The 19,679-nt window shown below is 39.2% G+C and overlaps 1 protein-coding gene across 18 annotated transcripts in view; it reads right to left on the reverse strand.

Moving 5' to 3' along the window:
• The window catches only part of camk2d2 (calcium/calmodulin-dependent protein kinase (CaM kinase) II delta 2), a 38,939-nt gene that overhangs the window by 15,773 nt on the left and 3,487 nt on the right, over nucleotides 1-19,679 (reverse strand). For all 18 annotated transcript variants that reach the window (XM_051384672.1, XM_051384662.1, XM_051384660.1 and 15 more), the window contains exons 2-4: nucleotides 19,253-19,347; nucleotides 2,018-2,077; nucleotides 624-678 (exon numbers count right to left, since the gene is read on the reverse strand). In XM_051384672.1, coding sequence (XP_051240632.1) covers nucleotides 624-678; nucleotides 2,018-2,077; nucleotides 19,253-19,347 — 210 coding nt within the window. The remainder of the gene's footprint in view (nucleotides 1-623; nucleotides 679-2,017; nucleotides 2,078-19,252; nucleotides 19,348-19,679) is intronic.

A 19,679-nucleotide genomic window follows, 5' to 3' on the forward strand; every position in this document is an offset into this window, starting at 1 on the left:
TAAAAAGAAAAAGAAAAGTTATCATTCAGTAATTTAACATTTACCTCAGTAACCTAATAACTTAGTAACTGCCAGATGTAACTGATGTATCGCTAACTCATTTACATATGTATGTTTTCATTAGTGTATGATGGCTTGAAAATAAGAATTGCTTGATGCCACTAAATCCTACACACAAGTGCTTTAAATTACAAAACATTATGCTTATATTGTCAGACTAAATACCAGCTTAAATAGGTTAGCTTAATATACATATTATTGTCATGTACATAAATATAAACAAACAAAGAAATACTTATGGCATATATGGCAGTTATGTTACAGCTTGTGATGCTACAGGGACTCCCTCTTTACATAGGTGGTTGCTTTTGATTGGACACATGTTTCTTTGCAACCGATTTACACATTACTGAAGTATTCACTAGCTAAGATAATCTTTAAGTTTTAGAGTGCAACCTGGTTTAGTAATCACTAGTTTGAAGTAGGTTACCTAAGAACTTTTTTACAAAAGCTGCCGCTACCCAATCTATCTTGATAGGAACTAGGAGTATTTTAGGTAAAAACAACTTGCTTGGGTGGTCATAACTGACAGAGAATGTGTGTAAGATGTGTCTGATACTCACAGATCAAACACCAGATAGTGGAAACCCTCTTCTGATATGCTGTCATGGAGTCGTACTGCAGAGGAGATTTAACAAAAAGCACACACCCAAACACAGGACAGTAGAGGAAAAGAGACAGAAGAAAAAGCCAAATGAAACAGAAAGCAGTCAACACCTCAATACTAACACTGCCAATACTCATTATTCACATTTTCCTTTGTGCTGCTGTGCCTCAGAGTTAGGTTGTTAGCTGTCAAGTGTCAGAAATACAATGGTAATATACAAGGGAACAGTGTGAAGTACTAAGTGTAAAGCAAAATGAGTTTGCAATACATAATATATTCTACTGTCACTTAATGTGTTGATTCATCATGAGTGGATAGCCTACATTATGAAAGGTTTCTTAGCATAGTTGCCATCCACAATCACTGTGATTAGGCGGAACCTCTGAGAACAACTAATACTCACAAGAGTTCTATAATCAAATTCAAATTATGCTGTCCGCATTGATCTATAGATAAGAAAGCCTTATAAAATGAGCTGTTGCCTTGAGTATTGATTAAATAAAACATATTGATAACCCCAGTTAGGAACCTGTACTCACACAATTAGCCTCGCAACATTTAGATGAGGGAAATCATTAATGATTTGGACATTACTGTTTTGACATCTGGCATAAAATTGAATCCTATGTGGGACCGCAAACCCTGACCTTCTTTTGGATTTAAATGCAGTGAGTTCATTTTCTTTCTTTAAATCCATTCAAAAGTGGAAATATTTAATATGAGGAAATAAACTTTATGACATGCTTCCACTTTCATCCTTGGTCATTGCAGCTGAGCAGACATTACTACTGTTTCAGAAAGTATTAATATACACTGCTAAAAAATGTCTTATATCATTTCTTTATACATATACTGTCTTTTTTAACATATCTTTTGGATTTCCTGGGAGTCAAAATGTTCAGTCATAGTTGTTCTCGAACTTTATAAGAGCAGAGTTATGTTGGATGGCAGCTGTGGTGCAGAACTGATTTAAGAAATCTGAAATAATGACAGAGGAAAAGAAAGAGCATGAACAAATGAGTGTGAAAAGAACAAAAGAGGAGAGACAGGTTCTATCAGAGGTATAATGAGGAGGAAAGAGTGTAAAGGGTCAGTGGTTTAGTGAGAGGGCGTAGGTCTCCCATGTCTTTCTGATGGCTCGGCTGGGAGAGCACACAGATACATCATCATTAGATACCTGTGTATACACACACTCGGTTTCTCTCTCTCTCTCAACCTCATAACTGTGTCTAGAAGATGAATAGCCACAGCAGAATTCACCAGAGACCTGAACAAAATATGTGTGTTTTCGTTTGTATCAGCGTGCGCTCTCGTTTGTGCGTATTTTAAGATCGGGGACACACTGCTCACCGATGTTGGGGTGCTTCAGTAAACGACAAATCCTCGCCTCTCTCTCCAGCTTTTGATGATCTAAAAGAAAAATAGAGGAGACACAAACACAGAGAGAAACAGAGACAGGTTATTTTTAATGCTCTTCATTATTCCCTGCTATGATTGGCTTTCTGGATCATCTAATATGAAGTTGGCTGCGAGTTAGTTTTGACTTAGTGGAGGACACAGCGCAAGTGTTTGGGCATCGATGTCATAATAAGTGTGTATGTGTGTGTTGGCTTCGTGTCAACCCTGCTCTTTTCCTTATCAGAACTGAAATGCTTGACAAAAATAATGCGACCTGATATGTTCTTGGTTATGTGCCACAAACAGGCAGGCAACAGTGAACAACAAACAGAGTGAGCAGCCTCAGTGGATTCATATTGACCTCTGGTGTCGGGCTTAATATCAGTGGCTGCAATGTGCTTGCAGGTTCCTTTAGCTGCCCTGAAGACAAAATAAATTTGCAAGGACACAAATGAAATTTCATTTCACATCTCCGAAAGCCAAAGTTAAACATAAAGAGCATTACGTTTTTCTTGCTCTTAACGTTTCTTTGTTCATTTACAGCAGACTGGGATTAGGTGATGTTATAATACATCAGGCCCAGTGCCAGGATAAAGTGACTGAGGGGGCCACTAAAATTGCAAGTTGACAAATTAATTGATTTAAACGTGTAACCCTAGCCTCAGAAAGACTAAATAATAACAACATAAGGCTATTGTTTCAAAATCAAAGACTATATCTATTATTCACAGGACTTGCATAAGAATCTAGCACCAGCAAAGCGCTGAATATATTTTGGATTTATGAACGATTCTCAGAAGCACGTAGAAACAACTGTTGACTGTCCCTTGACTTCCCTGTCACCTACACATAACAAACAGCATTGTCCATTGTTCTGAAGCAACAGGTAAGCGATAGTCTCATGTATCTCTGCCAATCATTTTGTTGTTTTTGTTATTTTTACAACAGATGGAGGCAAAAACTGTGGGATTGGCAGTGAGCATTGTGGACCTATTTAAACAGTGGACACTGCTTATTTTATTCTATATTGCAAAAATCAAAGTGGATTCCAAAACAGTTTCATGAACTGAATACAACACTGACATTAGACAGACAACAGGTCATAGGGTTGTACTCCTACTACAAGTCACTCTCAAATCTCCCGTTCAGAAGAAACCAAAGTCCAGTGACTCTGATTCGGAACAACTGAGTCAAAGCAGCAGTCGTTATAATGAGCGATGCAGTACGGTGTTGAGGCGACCCACTTCAGCTTTGCCTCGAGCCACAGAGCGCAAGTGCCCCAGAGAGAGAGAGAGAGAGAGAGAGAGAGAGAGAGAGAGAGAGAGAGAGAAAGAAGAGCAGTGGGTTCTACTTTTTTTCAAATAAAATAGGACGTCTATTTTTCACTCTCATCCGTGTCTCCTTCCTCTGCTCTTCATGATGCTATGGAAACTGTGGACTCAGAGGCCAACAAAGAACACCAGAAAGCTTGTTCCCATTATAAGTACAGGTATTTGTTTGCTTGTGTCGACGTAGGCGCTTCTATAAGAAGCGACAGGCAGACACATTGACAAACTTGGAGCTGCAGTATACTTTTAACGAAATGGAACTTGGCGTGCCCTCAAATGCTTGGTAAAAATACCAGTACAGTTCATTCACTGTGACTGAAAGACTGTTCATCAGTTGCAGTGAAAGAGATGAAGCCAGAACAAAATCCCAGCAGTGACATGCAAAACAAATACAGGATGAGCTGTGGCTGCACTACAGTTAAAAGCTAAAAATACAAAAATCTGCCCATATACCGTGAGTGACAAGCACAAAAAAACAGAAAAGGAAATGTTCACTTTCTAAACCATGGATGAAGAGGTAGATGTGTGTCTGTCAGCTTAATAATCTTTTCATTAAAAATCATCCCCATTCCTCTATCCAAGTAACCGCAATCCATTAAATTGGCGGGCCATTTGGGTGCAGCAGTGACACAAGCTTATACATGTAATGACACAATGCCACCTACATAAGTTGGAGAGGTGACAAAGGTCTAAATAAACAGCAGATGAATAGGAAACATGCACCCAAAGGCCAAAGATATATGGAGCACATTTAATCATATGACAGTGTGAACCAACTTCAGGGGTGGTGAAATAATACTGTGTGAAATGTTCTGATAAGAGGCCAGCACACACTGCAACAAACGGAGCCCAATGCAGCTCTTTTGTGTGGTCGCAAGTCCACCATATTGCCTGTGAGAACACGCCAATTTCAATTTAGTTTGAAGTATACTGCCAGCTTTAGAGACAAGCCCAACAGCAGAGAGACATCCTGACAGGCAGTGCCAGAAACAAGGGCAGTTCAGCCATTATTTCATGATTAGCAAGACCCTCTGAGCAAGGTCACTAATGTCTCCATCTCTGCATCAGTCTTACCATGTCACTGAATGACACACACAAACTCAAACTTTCCTTTGCTAAGTTAAAAGATTTATTTTATTAACCCGCATTCTTCATCTAGCACTTTATTTTCATGCAATTTTAAGATTTTTGTTTTTGATTATCCTTTTTCTTTTTTTGCAAATTGCATGATACAATGATGCTTGAGTGGTGTGTGTGTGTGTGTGTGTGTGTGTGTGTGTGTGTGTGTGTGTGTGTGTGTGTGTGTGTGTGTGGCGCACGTTTGTGAGGAATTTAAATGACCTTTTTTACATTCCACATGTAATATTGTCAATTTTCTCATTCTGGTGCCCCCCCCATCAGTTTCTGAAATTAAATTTGGCCTATTGAGAGACCACACACTCAACAAAATATAATCAAGGATCTTTTGTAACACACAATTTTGTGGGTTCAGTGTGAGGTTTACACCACAAACATTTAGTTAGTTTTGCCAGCACCTTCAACTCAGAAGTACATACCTTTTCCTTTTTTCCCCCATGTACACTATTATTTGTACACAATATTTGTATAAATAGTAGTATACATAACACATACAGTCAGAAGCTTTTTGCTGTTGTATGTAAACAATCATATACCCTGTGTTTATTTAAAACTTCTTCACTGGCTTATATAATAGCTCGACTTCATAATACATCATGACAGCATTCTACAGCAGCCAATTTACTAGAAAGCATTACAGTACTCTGTTGAAGTGAAACACATCTTCAGCTCCCAGCCCTTGTCCTACTGTAAAATATATGTGGCAGGTCATACTAATACGTTAGTCCACACCCAAATGAAGATTTCCATATTTTAATTTTGTATTCTTTGGCAAAGAGAATGCCATTTAGAGCATTACCTGAAGTACTAACTTTGTGCATACATTAAATAACCAGTGCTGTAGTCAAGACCACCTTTGTCAAGTCCAAGACCAGGACTAGTCGAGACCAAGAAAAGACCAAAGATGTTTGAGTCCAAATGAGAGAGTCAGAGTAAAGACCGAGACAGATAAAAAGGAATACGTATGCAATTCCCAATTAGATCAATTTTGGCAGCCAAGCCACGATCGCAAGCAACATCAATTTGCCGCCACCTGGCCAGTGTCAATGTGTGCTTCATCAATGGTTTTGTTTTGAAGGAGGAAGTTACTTTGGGTAAATTGCTGGAGACTTATCACTAGTCTGTCTTTACAGCCTTGTTGTGTCAAGATACTACAAGAAACTACAACATTAGGTGAGACCAATTCTAGACAAGTCCGAGTGCAGATATCATACCAAAATGTTAGTCCGAGATCAGACATGAGTACTACAACACTGTATATAACATTACGACCATTTTCTGTGGCTAAATCCTTTTAATACCGCCAATGACAAATTTGAAAACATTAATATATTGGCCCAATTTGCACATTTCAATTTAAAAAATGCTTTGTTACTGCTTTGATATGTTAATTGTATCTGTACCAGAGTATAGAGTTGTTGTATACTGATAAGTAATAGTAATTGCTGTTTTAGTCATACAGTAGAAAGACAAAATAATGTAGAAATGGAGATAACGGTTTCTCTTTAAAGCAAATTAAAACATAGCAAACTCTTGTTTAAAGGTACGTACAAACGTGGTCATGTTATGTTAGTTGTATTCTTCGCTGTACTACATATCACTGCGCACTGTAAATGTCAGTCATTTGACAGCCTCACTCCTCTCTGTCATTTTCCACCTCCACTTTTCTTTCACTCTCTCTCTCTCCCTCCTCCACAGGTAGTCCACCTCCCAGCCGGCTGGACATCTGTTGTCTAGCAACTCCTGCACCAATCAGAGCGTCAGGCCTCTCCTCTCCTCTGCAGTGGAACCAGCCTTGCATGCAAATGGCTGACAACCAGAGTTCACACACAACTATCAAACTCTACAGAACTACAGACAGGAAAGCACAAGCAACTAATTCTGTAGGAGCATTAGGGAACTTAGAAAAAGACAAGTAATTTGGACACATCTTCTCTGGAACATCAAACCATTTAACCCAGAACACACTGTGCGTCACACTGTTGATATGCATTAGGATAGAAAGTTAAAAAAAAGGGAACTTTACAGATCCTGTAAGTGCCCAGATGTTTATGTACTGGAATCCTAAAGAAAGAGCACACTGCACACTCCGATGAATACCAAAACATGCACTGGATGTTGGTCTCCATAAGATGCTTTTGTTTAGATAGTTACTTATATATTACATTTAAATTTTTTTGTTGTAGCCCTCTGCAGGTGTATGTGTAATCAACATGATGTTTGAGCTACAGCAAAGATGATACAGTTGATATGGAAGAAGGGAGACTGCTGCTGAAATTGTGGAAATATGACACTACTGGGTTTATGCCGCAGTTTTAATGAAGAAAATACAACTATACTGTGAAATGTATCAATTCTAGTGACCTAGCTCTGTTAGAGATTTACTGTCAATCCGAATATGACACAGCCACTAGCTTCCATAAAAATTGACACAATAGTTTACAACATGACAATAAGTTTTGAATGTTTTAATCCAGTTTGGTTGAGGTCTGCTCTATTGCTTCATAACAAGGAGGGTGGTCCTGGTCCTTTCTGTGTATAGTTTGTATGTTCTTCTTGTGCTCATGAGGCTTTTTCTTTGAGATGCAAACTTCAAATATATACTTGTCAACTGGATTGGAGCACAAATTGTCTGTATGTTAGCCTGACAGAGCATCTTTAAATGGACTAGAAAATCACATTTTACCCCTTCCCCTGGACCCACTTCGACTGCGGTCAACTCTGAAATCTGCCTGACTATCAAAAAGCTTCAGACTGATAATAATGAGTTGTGACTGGCTGACAAAAATTCTTTACAATGCACATGTCTAAAAGCTTGAGCCCTACTGCCACAGCCACTGGTGAGAGGCTTACGTGCTTAAGACTGACAGCAGCATTTCTACATAATGTGAAGCCAATGTAATTGTGCAGACAAATGTGAGGCAACCCCACTCAGCTGTTATCATTCAGAACTGTCAGGACCTTTTTGGTCTGATCTAAGCTGCTTGTCTGAAAGTCTGTCTGTAGGTATGTGTGACTCTGTAGCAATGACTATATTCATATATAAAGTAAGACCATGACGGTTATTAAGACTTAATCTACAATATACTGAGTTGCTTCCCATTTCTGAAATGATGAAATTAAACATGTTGGAAGTTATTATTAACTGCTGTTTTTAGTGTTTTTAGTCTTGTTTCTTTATCACAAAGCTCTCAAAAGTCTCAAAAGTTTCTGTGGTAATAATACATTTCTATATTATAGGTGCAGCACATTTCTGTGGAGACACTGCTGTGGCTGTATCTCTGTCAGCTGCTTTGCTGTCTGTAGGACGCTGACCTCTTTGTCACGTCATAAACTATCTTGTCTAAAACAATCTATTTCTTGACAAGTATGTAGCCTCTGTCTTGCCCAGATTAGGACTTCACACTTCGTACATATTTAGGACAGTCCAGTTGTCATTTACGTCTATATGTTGGTTAGTCCACAGCAGGCCTGATGGAAGTGGAGCTTCCTATAGAGTGCTGCAGGAAGGAGTCCTAAAACCTGGAAATGAGTTCCCATTTTTGCACTTCTGGTTCCCTAACCTCGAAGTCAACGTGTTTTTTTGAATGGATAAATAATAGTGACATTAAATGTCAGCACGCCGAACACGGAGACATATCACTAGTCTGCCTTTACAGCCTTGTTGTGTTTATACTCGAGCTATTGCAAACTATTCTTACTCACAACAGAGCTTTCTTTCTCCAGTAATCCAAAATCCAATGGAAAAATCCCATTGCCTTTTTGTGAAAGGAACTAGGGCAAGGCTAACTTCCGTGCTGGGTTAAAAATTTAAGGAAAAACTCCAGTAAATGCTCCCACACAGACCCATTGTATGATAAGCAATTAACATCCAAACATGCTTTGTGGTGTGTATAAAAATGCTGAGTTGATTACTCTGTCACTTGGAGAGGAAGATCTACAATTTTGCAAATGACCAAAGACATTAACTTAGAAGTAGGGATGGGAATTGATAATATTTTATTGATACCAAGGCCATTGTCAATTCTGCCTATTGGTCCAATTCCCTTATTGATTCCTGATCAATGTTTTGTGTGAATATTGCGTGAATTTTGTGTGAAATATGCCTACACGTTTTCATCATCACCACAACTGTTTTATTATCTCTGAATCTGAACACAGTAAAAACAGAGTACAAAAATGACTGTAGCCTTAGAGCTAACTGTAGCTGTCATTGTCTAGGATGAAATAAAAGATCTGTACAGCATTCATTTTCCTTTAAGTTAATTCAGGAAAATAAATACTTGCTGGCTACACTAGCTAATGCTGGCAGCCAGAAACAAAGATCTATGATCTGCTTTTTGATAATCTAAACTAAGAACACATTTTCTTGCAGCAGCATTTGTAAAATAGAGGTGAAAGTTTAAATATGCTATGATCAAGGAGGGGATAAACCAAGCTAAAACAAAAAAAGCAAAATAACCAACTTGATGATTAAAAAGCTCTGTAAGGTGATTACTGAGGTAGGAGGCGAAGTTTAACGTTACGGTAGAGCTGACAGTCCGTAAACAAGTGCAAGTTCGTAAAAGGGATATACAGGATGTTACACTGAATTCTCCCAACTTGGTAGAGAATTCACAAAAGTTACACAAACTGTTGCACGACAATCTTCACGACAAGTTTCATGACTCATAGAAATAAAGTAGCCAAGTCAGTATCTGCCAGGAAATGTCCTTAAAAGGCAGCATTACAACTTATAATGGAAGCAGAATCATATGATGTATTGCTTGACAGGGTAATGACAAAATATTTTAGTTTTACAACTTTTCATGGCACAGAAAGTCAGTATCTTCCAAGAAATGTATTATGTGGGAGAGTTGTGGGTATGTTTCTCTTCTGCTTACCAAATAAATGCAGAAGTTATGATGTATTGCTTGACAACTTCACAACAGAACAAGTTAACAAGAAAAGTCTCTGTTGCAACCGTTGCATTACTCAATAAAGTAAGCCAGTACAAAATTATGCAAATACATTTATTAAGAAGTGCACTGATTTGCACAGCACACATTTTGACTTTTCACAGCAGGTAAACCACAGGTGTACCATTGTGACAGTGAACAATCACAATGACAATGACAGTGGACAAGCGTACAATAGTTGGACCTCCCCCTCCCATGGAACACATTTGCAGCAGCAATTCATTTTGAGGGAAATTAAGGAAAAAAGCAAAATGCAAAAATGTTTATACTTAATGTATCAGAAAAATGTTCAACAACATATTACATTTGTTTTCTGCCACAATAGGGATTCTTGCAATACTATCCACTCATAAAGACTACAACATTATTCCAAAGTCATCTGGGACTTGAGACATAAGGTTTTTTTTTTTATTAACATTTAACCAAAAAAACTTGTCAAGCATCAGAATACAACATATCTACTGAAGAACATTTGTATATTTATAGAAAGCATGTTCAATTCAATTTAATTTGTGTAGCACCAAATCCAAACGGAACATCTCAGGACACTTTTCCTATAGAGCAGGTCTACAATGTTGTAAAACTATGAATATCACTGTAACTATTATTGAATCTTCAGTATTGAGAGGGCAAAGTAGTGTTGTAGTTTTTTCTTTTTTCCTTTGGTCAGCCGTCAATAACTTTAAATAAATATGGCTTTAAACTTTTACAAATTAATGTTGCCATTACACGAGGAAACATTCTGGTAAGAGACATGAAAACATGGTTATTTCAAGGGCTGCCTTCCTGCAGCTTTCTCATGTTTTTCCTGCTTCTAACACATCAACTTTCAGGACAAAATGTTCACTTGCTGCCCAATATATCCCACCCACTGACAGGTGCCATGATAATCAGAAAATCAGTATTATTCACTTCACCAGAAAGTGGTCATAACGTTATGGCTGATCGCTGTAGACTCCGTGCCCTGCTCACAATAGTGCAGATTTCTGCAGAAATGAGGATCCTGTGAAATAAGATATAGTCTTCAGAAAGAACAACTGCTTTGTTTCTTACTAAGACAGAAAGTGCTTATCACCAAACTTCCCAGATTTTGAACAGCCAAATGACCTTGTGTTGCCCTCTGATCATAACACAGTAGTGTTCTCCTTGGCAAACAGATCTGACTACAAAAAATATTATGGTTTCTTCTAATATAATTGAATGTTAAAATAGAATATAAAACACTGCTAACATAGAAATACAATATTAAACACACCAAGAAGATAAAATAGGTCATGCAAAACACAATTTCCTTTGACAGTAGGCCTACAGGGATGTGGTCCTTATAGCAAAGTAACCCCCAAAAACGTTATTAACGTTAGATGTACATGCCAAAATGGGAGGCATATACCTGATGATTCACATGAAGATTTTCCTCTCACTTCTTTGTTTGATTTTTTTGTTATTTGCTTTGTTTTGAATAATCCTTCCATCCTGGCTTTTCCTGCTGCAACCCTTTCTTTCGATCTGTACGTGTAAAACCTAAATCAAACCTTTCTGTCAGCTAGTTCAGTATTATCCAATTTGTCATTTTTGTGGTCTGAGACTTTTTTATACATGTTGCAGGCAGCAAGAAAGCTTCCCTTAACTATGAGAATATTCCAGATTCAGGGACCTGTTTGCTTACAGAGTTTATTTATGCAGACAAACTCCAAAATTTCCAAATATGACCCCATTAAACCCTCACCTCTCTTCCCCTCTTTGTCTCTCTCCAATGCTGCTTGCTTCTCTTTCAGGCAGTTTCTGATGTGTCGCGTCTGCAACCGCACTGCAGCAGAGCATATACTGCTCTGTGTGTGTTGTCTTTTGTAGTTTGACATCCTGTAAGTCTAACACCACCAGATTTAGGGGCAGACAGAGTAGACATGGACAGGCATAGAAAGTAGGGGTGTAACGATTCACCAAGTCCACGGTTCGGTAAGGAGCGTCAGTGAACGCACCACTGCAGATGTCACTCACTAACGTTAGTTTCGGTTTGGACCCACATGCGGAGCACTTGAAAACTGAATCACAGGTGAGTTTATGAAATGTACTGCTGATGGAGAAAGTCAGCAGAGACACACACAGGGAGAGAGAGAGAGACAGAAAGAGGCGGAGCAAGCAGGCGTGTTTGCCGTGAGTGACCAGAGGTCCAGGCTAGGTGTGTGTGCTGTGTGTGAGTGTGGGGAGAAGAGAAAGGGAGCAGATTAAAGTAGTACATAAACACTAAAATAAGGTGGAAAATGACTTAGAATAACCTACTGTCAATACAAATATGATATAGGCCTACACCGCCGCAGTTACACTGTCTTAACGAGAGCTCAACAGTCCAGGGAGCGAGTGTGTCGCGGTTCTGTCTCTTGGATCCGCGACATGAGACCGTGGACTTTTGTGTCGCGATTTCAGTTTCGGTTTCAGAACCGTTACAGCCCTAATAGAAAGTGAGAAGAAAAACAAGCAAGAGACAGGGACAGAAATAGAGATAGAACAAATACCAGGTTCTCAAATACACAAAAGAAGAAGTGAGAGAGTTTGTATCTTTACTCTGATTAACTAAATTATGCTAGTCCTTTTGTATAAATCAGACACACATAATATTGACAAATAAATGGATATCATGGGGTTAACGCACCTCAACTTGGTAGAGAATTCACAAAAGTTACACAAACTGTTACACAACAACCTTTTTCTGTAACTTTTCAAGGTTAAGTTCCATGATTCATATGACAATAAAGTAACCAAGTCAGCATCTGCCAAGAAACGTCTTGTTGTTAAAACAGCATTGTAAATTATTACGGAAGCAGAACTGTATGTTTTATTGCTTGACAAGGTAATGACAGCAACAGTTGCAAGTGAACCAGTACAAAGTAATGTGATATATTTATGGAAGCTTACCAGAGAACTTAGAGAAGTGCAATACTAGACTAGAATAGTTGCTCAGTATTTCTTTTTCTAGGCACAACGTTTAGACCTGCAGTAAATGTCTTTACCATTGACTTAAATTGGTTACTTAACTGGCAAGTAATGGCCAAATGTTACTTTTTTGCTCAAAACTTGTCTCCTTGAAACTTAAAGGTCAGTAAAGCCAAATTCTGTGGCCCCTCCTTGACCATGACAAATAGTCAAAGTAAAACCTTTTAAAGGAACAATGCTGACTGGATTTCATGAGAAAATGTTGTTCATTAACTTTTGTGTGTTACAGTAAATGTAGCACTTCTTCCATTAAATGCAATTTTTTGGAAAAAGGTTGATATACTGATGTATCTGTAAAGTATATATACCAGCCAGCAATTATCTTGACAATTCTGATAATCTATTAATAACTCAAATCATTTAACACAAAAAAAGTTTTGTTTGTTACATTTTCACAAATCTACTTTAATGTTTTATATCATTGTAAATATGATACTGTTGGATGTTTGTTTGTTGGTCAGACAAAATTAGCAGTTTGAAAACATCCTCTGGGAAAGTGTGATAGGCATAATTTGATTAATCCGTTTAAACAATTAATAATTTAATCGATGATGAAAATAAACCTTAGTTTGAAGTCCTAACACTAATACACACACAAATTGATCCACCACACACACACACACACACACACACACACACACACACACACACACACACACACACACACACACACACACACACACACCACAACAGGGTACCAGAATTGCTCTGCTCCAATTTAATTAAGAGTTTTAATTAAAAAGATGTAGTGGGGTGAATGTAACATCCTCTGCGACCAGTGTCTAAGTAGTTCTCCTCCATACAGTTCCATTCTACCCCCCGCAGAACCCGGGGGTCTAATGAAACCATCCAGGATGCCGAGACACCGTCACCCTCCACTGGTTCCCAATAGAGAAAGAATTATGAGACAGATAACTCCCTTGCTTTCTCTTCTGAGGAGAAACAAAAGGTGGCTGGTGTCAAAGATAAAGCTACCCCCAGAGTATTGCTGGGAGGCTTATAACGTGCGGTAATGTCTGCCTTTATCTTATCCAGCGTAATGCAGCCGCATGCACATTAGACTAATATGTAGAAGTGGTTTAATCTGAGCGTGGTGGTCTGGAGACATCTTGACACAAATTCTCTTATTATAATCATAAATACTGATACAAAATAATATAGATTTAAATGTAGCTTTACCATACAGTGGATTCCTATGGTACATAATGTACATAATCAGAGTACAAATGATTTTCTTCTGCTATCTAAACTACAGTAATCAAAGCATGCGTGTCTAAAAATTCTTCCTTTAAAGACACTAGCTCCCTGGTTACCACAAGAACTGCATAGCAACCAGCAAATGTTTGTGAGTAAGGAAGCCAAATACATCTCTTAATATAACTATGTACGTAACTATATGCACAGGTTCCCTTAAAAGTGTGTAAACTTTGACATCCAAGAACACACCAACTGTTAATACTTCCACATTTTCTATATCTACCAGAGATACCTTCTTGGTGCATTTACCCACAGTGCCTTCCAAGAAGCCTCAAGAGAACAATACTTGAAATTTCCATCCAGCTTTTTCTTTTACGGAAAGGTAGGGAAAGCAATAGAGCTATGTAATCTACTACTACTGCTACTTTAGTCAAAAAAATCTGTCTTCTGCTTTGGGATTTGGCCTGTGAGATTTTGGAACTTGGAAGCAAAATGGGATTTCTGGAAAAAAGAACTTGTGAAATAGTACTGATAACAAAATCTGATATTTTAAAGTTAATGTTTTAAAATGTTTTAAAAATCTGCAACTTTATGGCAACAGTGCTATATCCCATCAATCCATCTCAATCAGTTTGAATTATAAATGAAACAGAAGTCTTTTAATGTGGATTTCAGTTCCTCCCGCATTCTCCAGTATTATAGTATTTATAAGGCACATGCACAGACAAACAAGCAATCAATGCATTTTCTTATTTGTCATTAGTATCTGTCTATCAATCAATACGTTTTCTATCACTCTGTTTCACAGCTGTTTCTTGGTTCATTGATGAAGAGTGTAACGCTATGAATTGTAAGCATTTGAGGAGGGAGACCAGACTCACCATGAAACACAGAGACTGAGACTGTGGTTTCACTTTAAGAGCAAGAGGAAGAGCAAGAGCAAGAGGAGGAGGACGAGGGGGAGGACAGGGAGGAGAGAGTTGTTAGGGAGAAAAGGTAAATCAAACAGATAAAAAAAAGGGCTTGAAAAGGACAGAGGCGGAGAGGAAAAGAGGAAGATGCAGTTCTCTATAATTAAGAACACCCTCGCTTTCTACAGAGTCCATTACACTTGTAAGTCATACTGTAGGTTCTTTCCAGGGTGAACAATCAATCGATTTTAAAAATCCAAGAGCTGCAATTTTGATTCTAACTTACATTATTAACAAAGTTGAAAGTCTTATCTGGAGATTTTGGCAGCCTAAACAGTCTCTAGAGATGTATATTGCTGTAACTGATTAGCTACCAATGAATCTATACCAGGTTGGTGTCTGGCTAGTGTGCTCTTTGCAACCCAATACTATTTCTTCTACTGTATATATCGGCCAAAGTTGTTTTTTATTGAGACAGCCTTTGTCAAAGTATTTTTAAGGTTGATAAGAACGAGGCATTAAGCTCATTGTTAACTCAAGGTTCACTTACTAGATTTCTTCCATAGCTTTCAGGCATATTTGGCCTTAATCAGTGGATGAACGTTGGTCAGTTGTCATGGAGATGGTTCAATTGTCATCATGTGTACTTGGCACTTCACAAAATACTTGGTAGCTGAGCAAAATCTTCTCATGAAGGCCACAAGATGTGGCTAAAAGCCCTGGAAGAAATCTAGTATATAGAACTTGATTTAAATATTTTTTCAACAGTCTTTAACAACATTATACAAAAATGATGTCTTATTAAATGTGAGCTCATTTGATACATTTTCTGCAGAGAAACTACTGTAACTTTACTTTGAAATCTTACGCTTACGGGTTTGAAAAGGAGAAAGGGGAACAGCCAAATTGTGAACACAAATTATATCAACATCGGCTTGAGTAGATGTTTCATACACAAAAAACTGTGAAACCGATTGTACTCTACCTGCCCAGCAGCAAACAAACAAAGTTAGCGACTGGAGAACATAGTGGAGCAATTAGCAGCAAAAGAACGATGACTAAAACCTAAGTCATTGTAGGTTGAACTCTTACAATAATGGTCAGAAAATAAATAGATTCCCCACATTGTTTGACATGTAAACCTACACATGGATACACAAACACAGAGGCTACAGTTTCAGCCTCATGCTTCTTCTTCCCAATGTGCACCAACAGTCTGGTTGGCCAGACAGGTGAGCATCGACTGAAACCAAAAACCTGGCTCCTTTCAAATGATGGAATATTTTCAATACTGTGTGTGTGTGTGTGTATGTATGTGTGTGTGTGTGTGTGTGTGTGTGTGTGTGTGTGTGTGTGTGTGTGTGTGTGTGTGTGAGAGAGAGAGAGAAAGAGAGAGAAAGAGAGACACTGAGAGTGAGAGAATGACCAATATTTATTTTTAGCCTACAAGTACCCAGTGAGTCATGTGATCCTCCTCCCTCCCACTGATCTCTCCTTCCTTTCTTCCCCTCCTTTCTCTCTCCCACAATCACATCCCCTCTCTCTCCTCCTTCCCTTCACTTCAAAGTGAGGTGAAACAGAGTCACGGTGAGACCGGAGGAACGCAGGAAAAAAGACAATAAGAGAGGAAAGGGAAAGCAGGAGGGAAGACAAATCCCTATCTTGCCTAATGAGGGAAAACTGCACGAGGAGCGATATTAAAAAGAAAACATGCACACATATGCATTTGTATCATTTTGATGTGTATATATATATATATATATATATATATATATATATATATATATCACTACTGAGGCAGACTGGCTTACACCTCAGCAACAGCTATCATTTCTGTTACCATGACACCTGCACACGGAATAATGGAAATAACAACAACATCCCTTTTAACATAAAAACTCCACAATGAAGTAGGGTCAGTTACAGATTGGTGGGCAGGAGCAACATCAAGCCAGGAACAATGGTACAGCCTCAGCAAAACTGATGGGACTAAATTGTATTTGGCATGTAAGAACAAGAACTCAAATAAGAAAAAAAAAGACATGGGAGAAAGAGATGCTGTGTCAAAACAAATATTGTTAAATCGCTGTTTTAATTCCTCCCTCCTTGTAAGTGTACCCCTATTTCTTTACCCTATCTCCTTATCACTGTGTCACTCCCACGGTGCAATGCAATATTTACATAGCGAGAAAAGCAGGCCTTTTCTAAAATTCAAAACATCTTTAGTGTAACAGTGCAAACCTATCCAACTGTTAAGACAAGCTGAAAGGGTCACATAGTCAGGGAATGAGACTAGTGCACGGATACACAATCAAGGGCAATCATGTGCACACACACAAACAGATGTGGGAGTGCGGATATACATGCAAGCTCATGCACGTTTGCCTACATACACACATACACACCACATCACAAGCAAATACAAAGTGACAAAAGACTGCAGACAGGCAGTCATAGTGACAGGACACTGACGCACGCCTAAGGGAGAGGACAAATATTCAACTGCTGTGAGGGATACTGCATACACAAACACACGCGCACACTTTAATGTTGACTTTACGTTGTTTCTTACTCTGATTATCTGTCTTCCTCCCTCTGCTTCCTATCCTTTTCTTCCTCTTTCTCTCTCTCTCTACTGCTTCCTCTCATTCACTGACTCATCTGCTGCTCTTAATGAAATGCTGCATAATCAGAATTGCAGATTGCAGGACTGTGACTGGTTCTATAGGCCCACCCCTCATGTGTGCATGTATAACCAGAAACACCAAACACACACCACACACACACACACACACACACACACACACACACACACACACAACACACACACACAGTGCCTTGATCTTCCTGCTTTCCAGCGACCAATCCCACCCTAAACCCTTTTAAATTATATATACTTGCACACGCGCATGCACTTGGATAGGCAAATACACACACAGTGATGGAGTGGGGTTGGGGGGAGGTCATGATCCTGCCAGAGAGAAGGGAATCAGAGTTGCAATTCCAGGGCTTATCGCGGAAAGAGGGTAAGACCATATCTGACACGCTAGCATGCCCAGTATGTAAAACTCTATACACACAAACACAGAGAGCAAGAGTGAGAGATGAGAGAGAGAGATAGACAGTGTGTTTGCGCACACCCACGAATCCACATGCATATGCGGTGAGATAACCCTTTGCAGTATTTTTGTAAAATCTGTCCCAGCATGCAAGTGGTGAGACACTGATCCGTCTGCCGTGGTGTCTATTACCAACACTGCACTCAGCAAGTGGGAGGGTCAACATGGGCAGAAGAGAAAGAGCAAAGGATTGGTGAGGGAGGAGAGAGGAAAGTGGCAAAGAAAAGAGATGCAGCATGAAGGACAACAAAGAAAAGGAAGAGATAAGAAGCAGAGTGATGGAGGAATGAAGGAAGGGATAGATGGTGGGGTATTAGTAGAGGAGAAGGTGTGCAGGAGGGGGGGGTAGAAGTACTTAGTGAGAAATATGACAGTGACTTGTAAATCAAAAAGAAGAGAGATTTAAAAGAAGGAGAATAAAGAAAATGCAAAATAGGGAAGGAGAGTAAATGCAAAAGAGCAGACAACATGGAGAGGGAGGATGCTGAAGAGGAGGGAAGACTGGGAGCTGCTGCAAAAGAATGAAAGGTAAAATACTGCAAAGAGGGGGAGGAAGTTGCTTGTTAATACACACACACTACAACACAATCAAGAACATCATCACAATGAGACTATAGGAAGCGGTTTAACAAGTGCAACAGCCAAGGCAATTTACAGTAAATTATTACAAATAAAATTTTGCTTAAATGGCTTAGCTCACATCTACAAAAGCCTGACGCCTTGTGTGGTATGACTGCAGTCATTGGTTATCATAGGCCGGCAAGCTGTGACAGAACACGCCATTGGCTGAAGAGAAGGAGGAACAGCAAAGCCGCAACACACCATTGGTTAATAATCACGAATATGCTGTTGGCAGTTTCCTGGGTCATGGGTGTGCTTGCGTGTGCACGTATGAGTGTGAGAGCTAGTGTGTGTGTGATTATGTGTGTGTCCCAAGCCTAAGGCAACCAGGCCAGCGGCTACAATTACAGTGACGGATGTGAAAGAACTGGGTCGGCTTCGCAAGAGATCTGCCCCTGGGACGACAAGACCAGCCAGAGCCCTGAATCAATACGGAGCACATGCACACACACGCAGAAGCACACGCGCACAAACGCACACACGGTTTGTGTGTGACTAACATTTACATATAAACCAAAGGACAGATATGAATAACACAAAAAAGAAGGAGAACATGCACAGTTCCACACAGCACAAAAAGTGCAAGGGGGCAATCACAGCTACAGTATTTAGTCGACATATTCGCTGTTTTCCTCACAGGAAACTTAATCAACCAAAATCCAGATGAGTCTCTGCCCCCTGCGTGCCTGTCTGTTTCTCACCCACTGGCTTTCACTGTGACACATGCACATACAGGGACACATTCATTTATTCTCCCCAAAGTCTGTTTCAGGGGCAGTAATGTTCACAGCTCATCCAAACGTAACTTAGTGACACTTCGGGCATGGTTTTTTCTGCTCGTGTGGTGTGTGTGTGTGTGTGTGTGTGTGTGTGTGTGTGTGTGTGTGTGTGTGTGTGTTCTGTGCATGTTGTTTGTGTTTCCTACCTCTGGCAGAAAGCTTCTTAGTGTTGATGATTTTGGCGGCATATTCCTGTCCAGATGAGATCTTAATGCACCTCCTGACCACAGAGAATGCACCCCTGAAATGAACACACAAATAGAAAGACTTACTGATGTATTCAAAAAAGTACATGTGTGATCCATACCAGCTGATATGCAATCAGAGGGCCTAGAAAAGCAGGGCAGAGTGTAACAACCTGGATGGAGAAAGTGAAACAGGTTCTTCAGATTGATTGATTTAGAGATAGATATGAAGATAAGCCTCAAAACTAGCTTTACTGGAGGAATCAAGCTAGTCTGAAGGGATACGTTTCCATAGTAACTTGGTTTATGAAAAATTATTTCCTGAAAATAAGGCAGATTTACTGAAATAACAATGATTTAACTGATACTTTTGCTTTATGAAAGAGCC

This window comes from Dicentrarchus labrax, unplaced genomic scaffold, assembly GCF_905237075.1.
Source record: "Dicentrarchus labrax unplaced genomic scaffold, dlabrax2021, whole genome shotgun sequence".
NCBI lineage: Eukaryota > Metazoa > Chordata > Actinopteri > Moronidae > Dicentrarchus > Dicentrarchus labrax.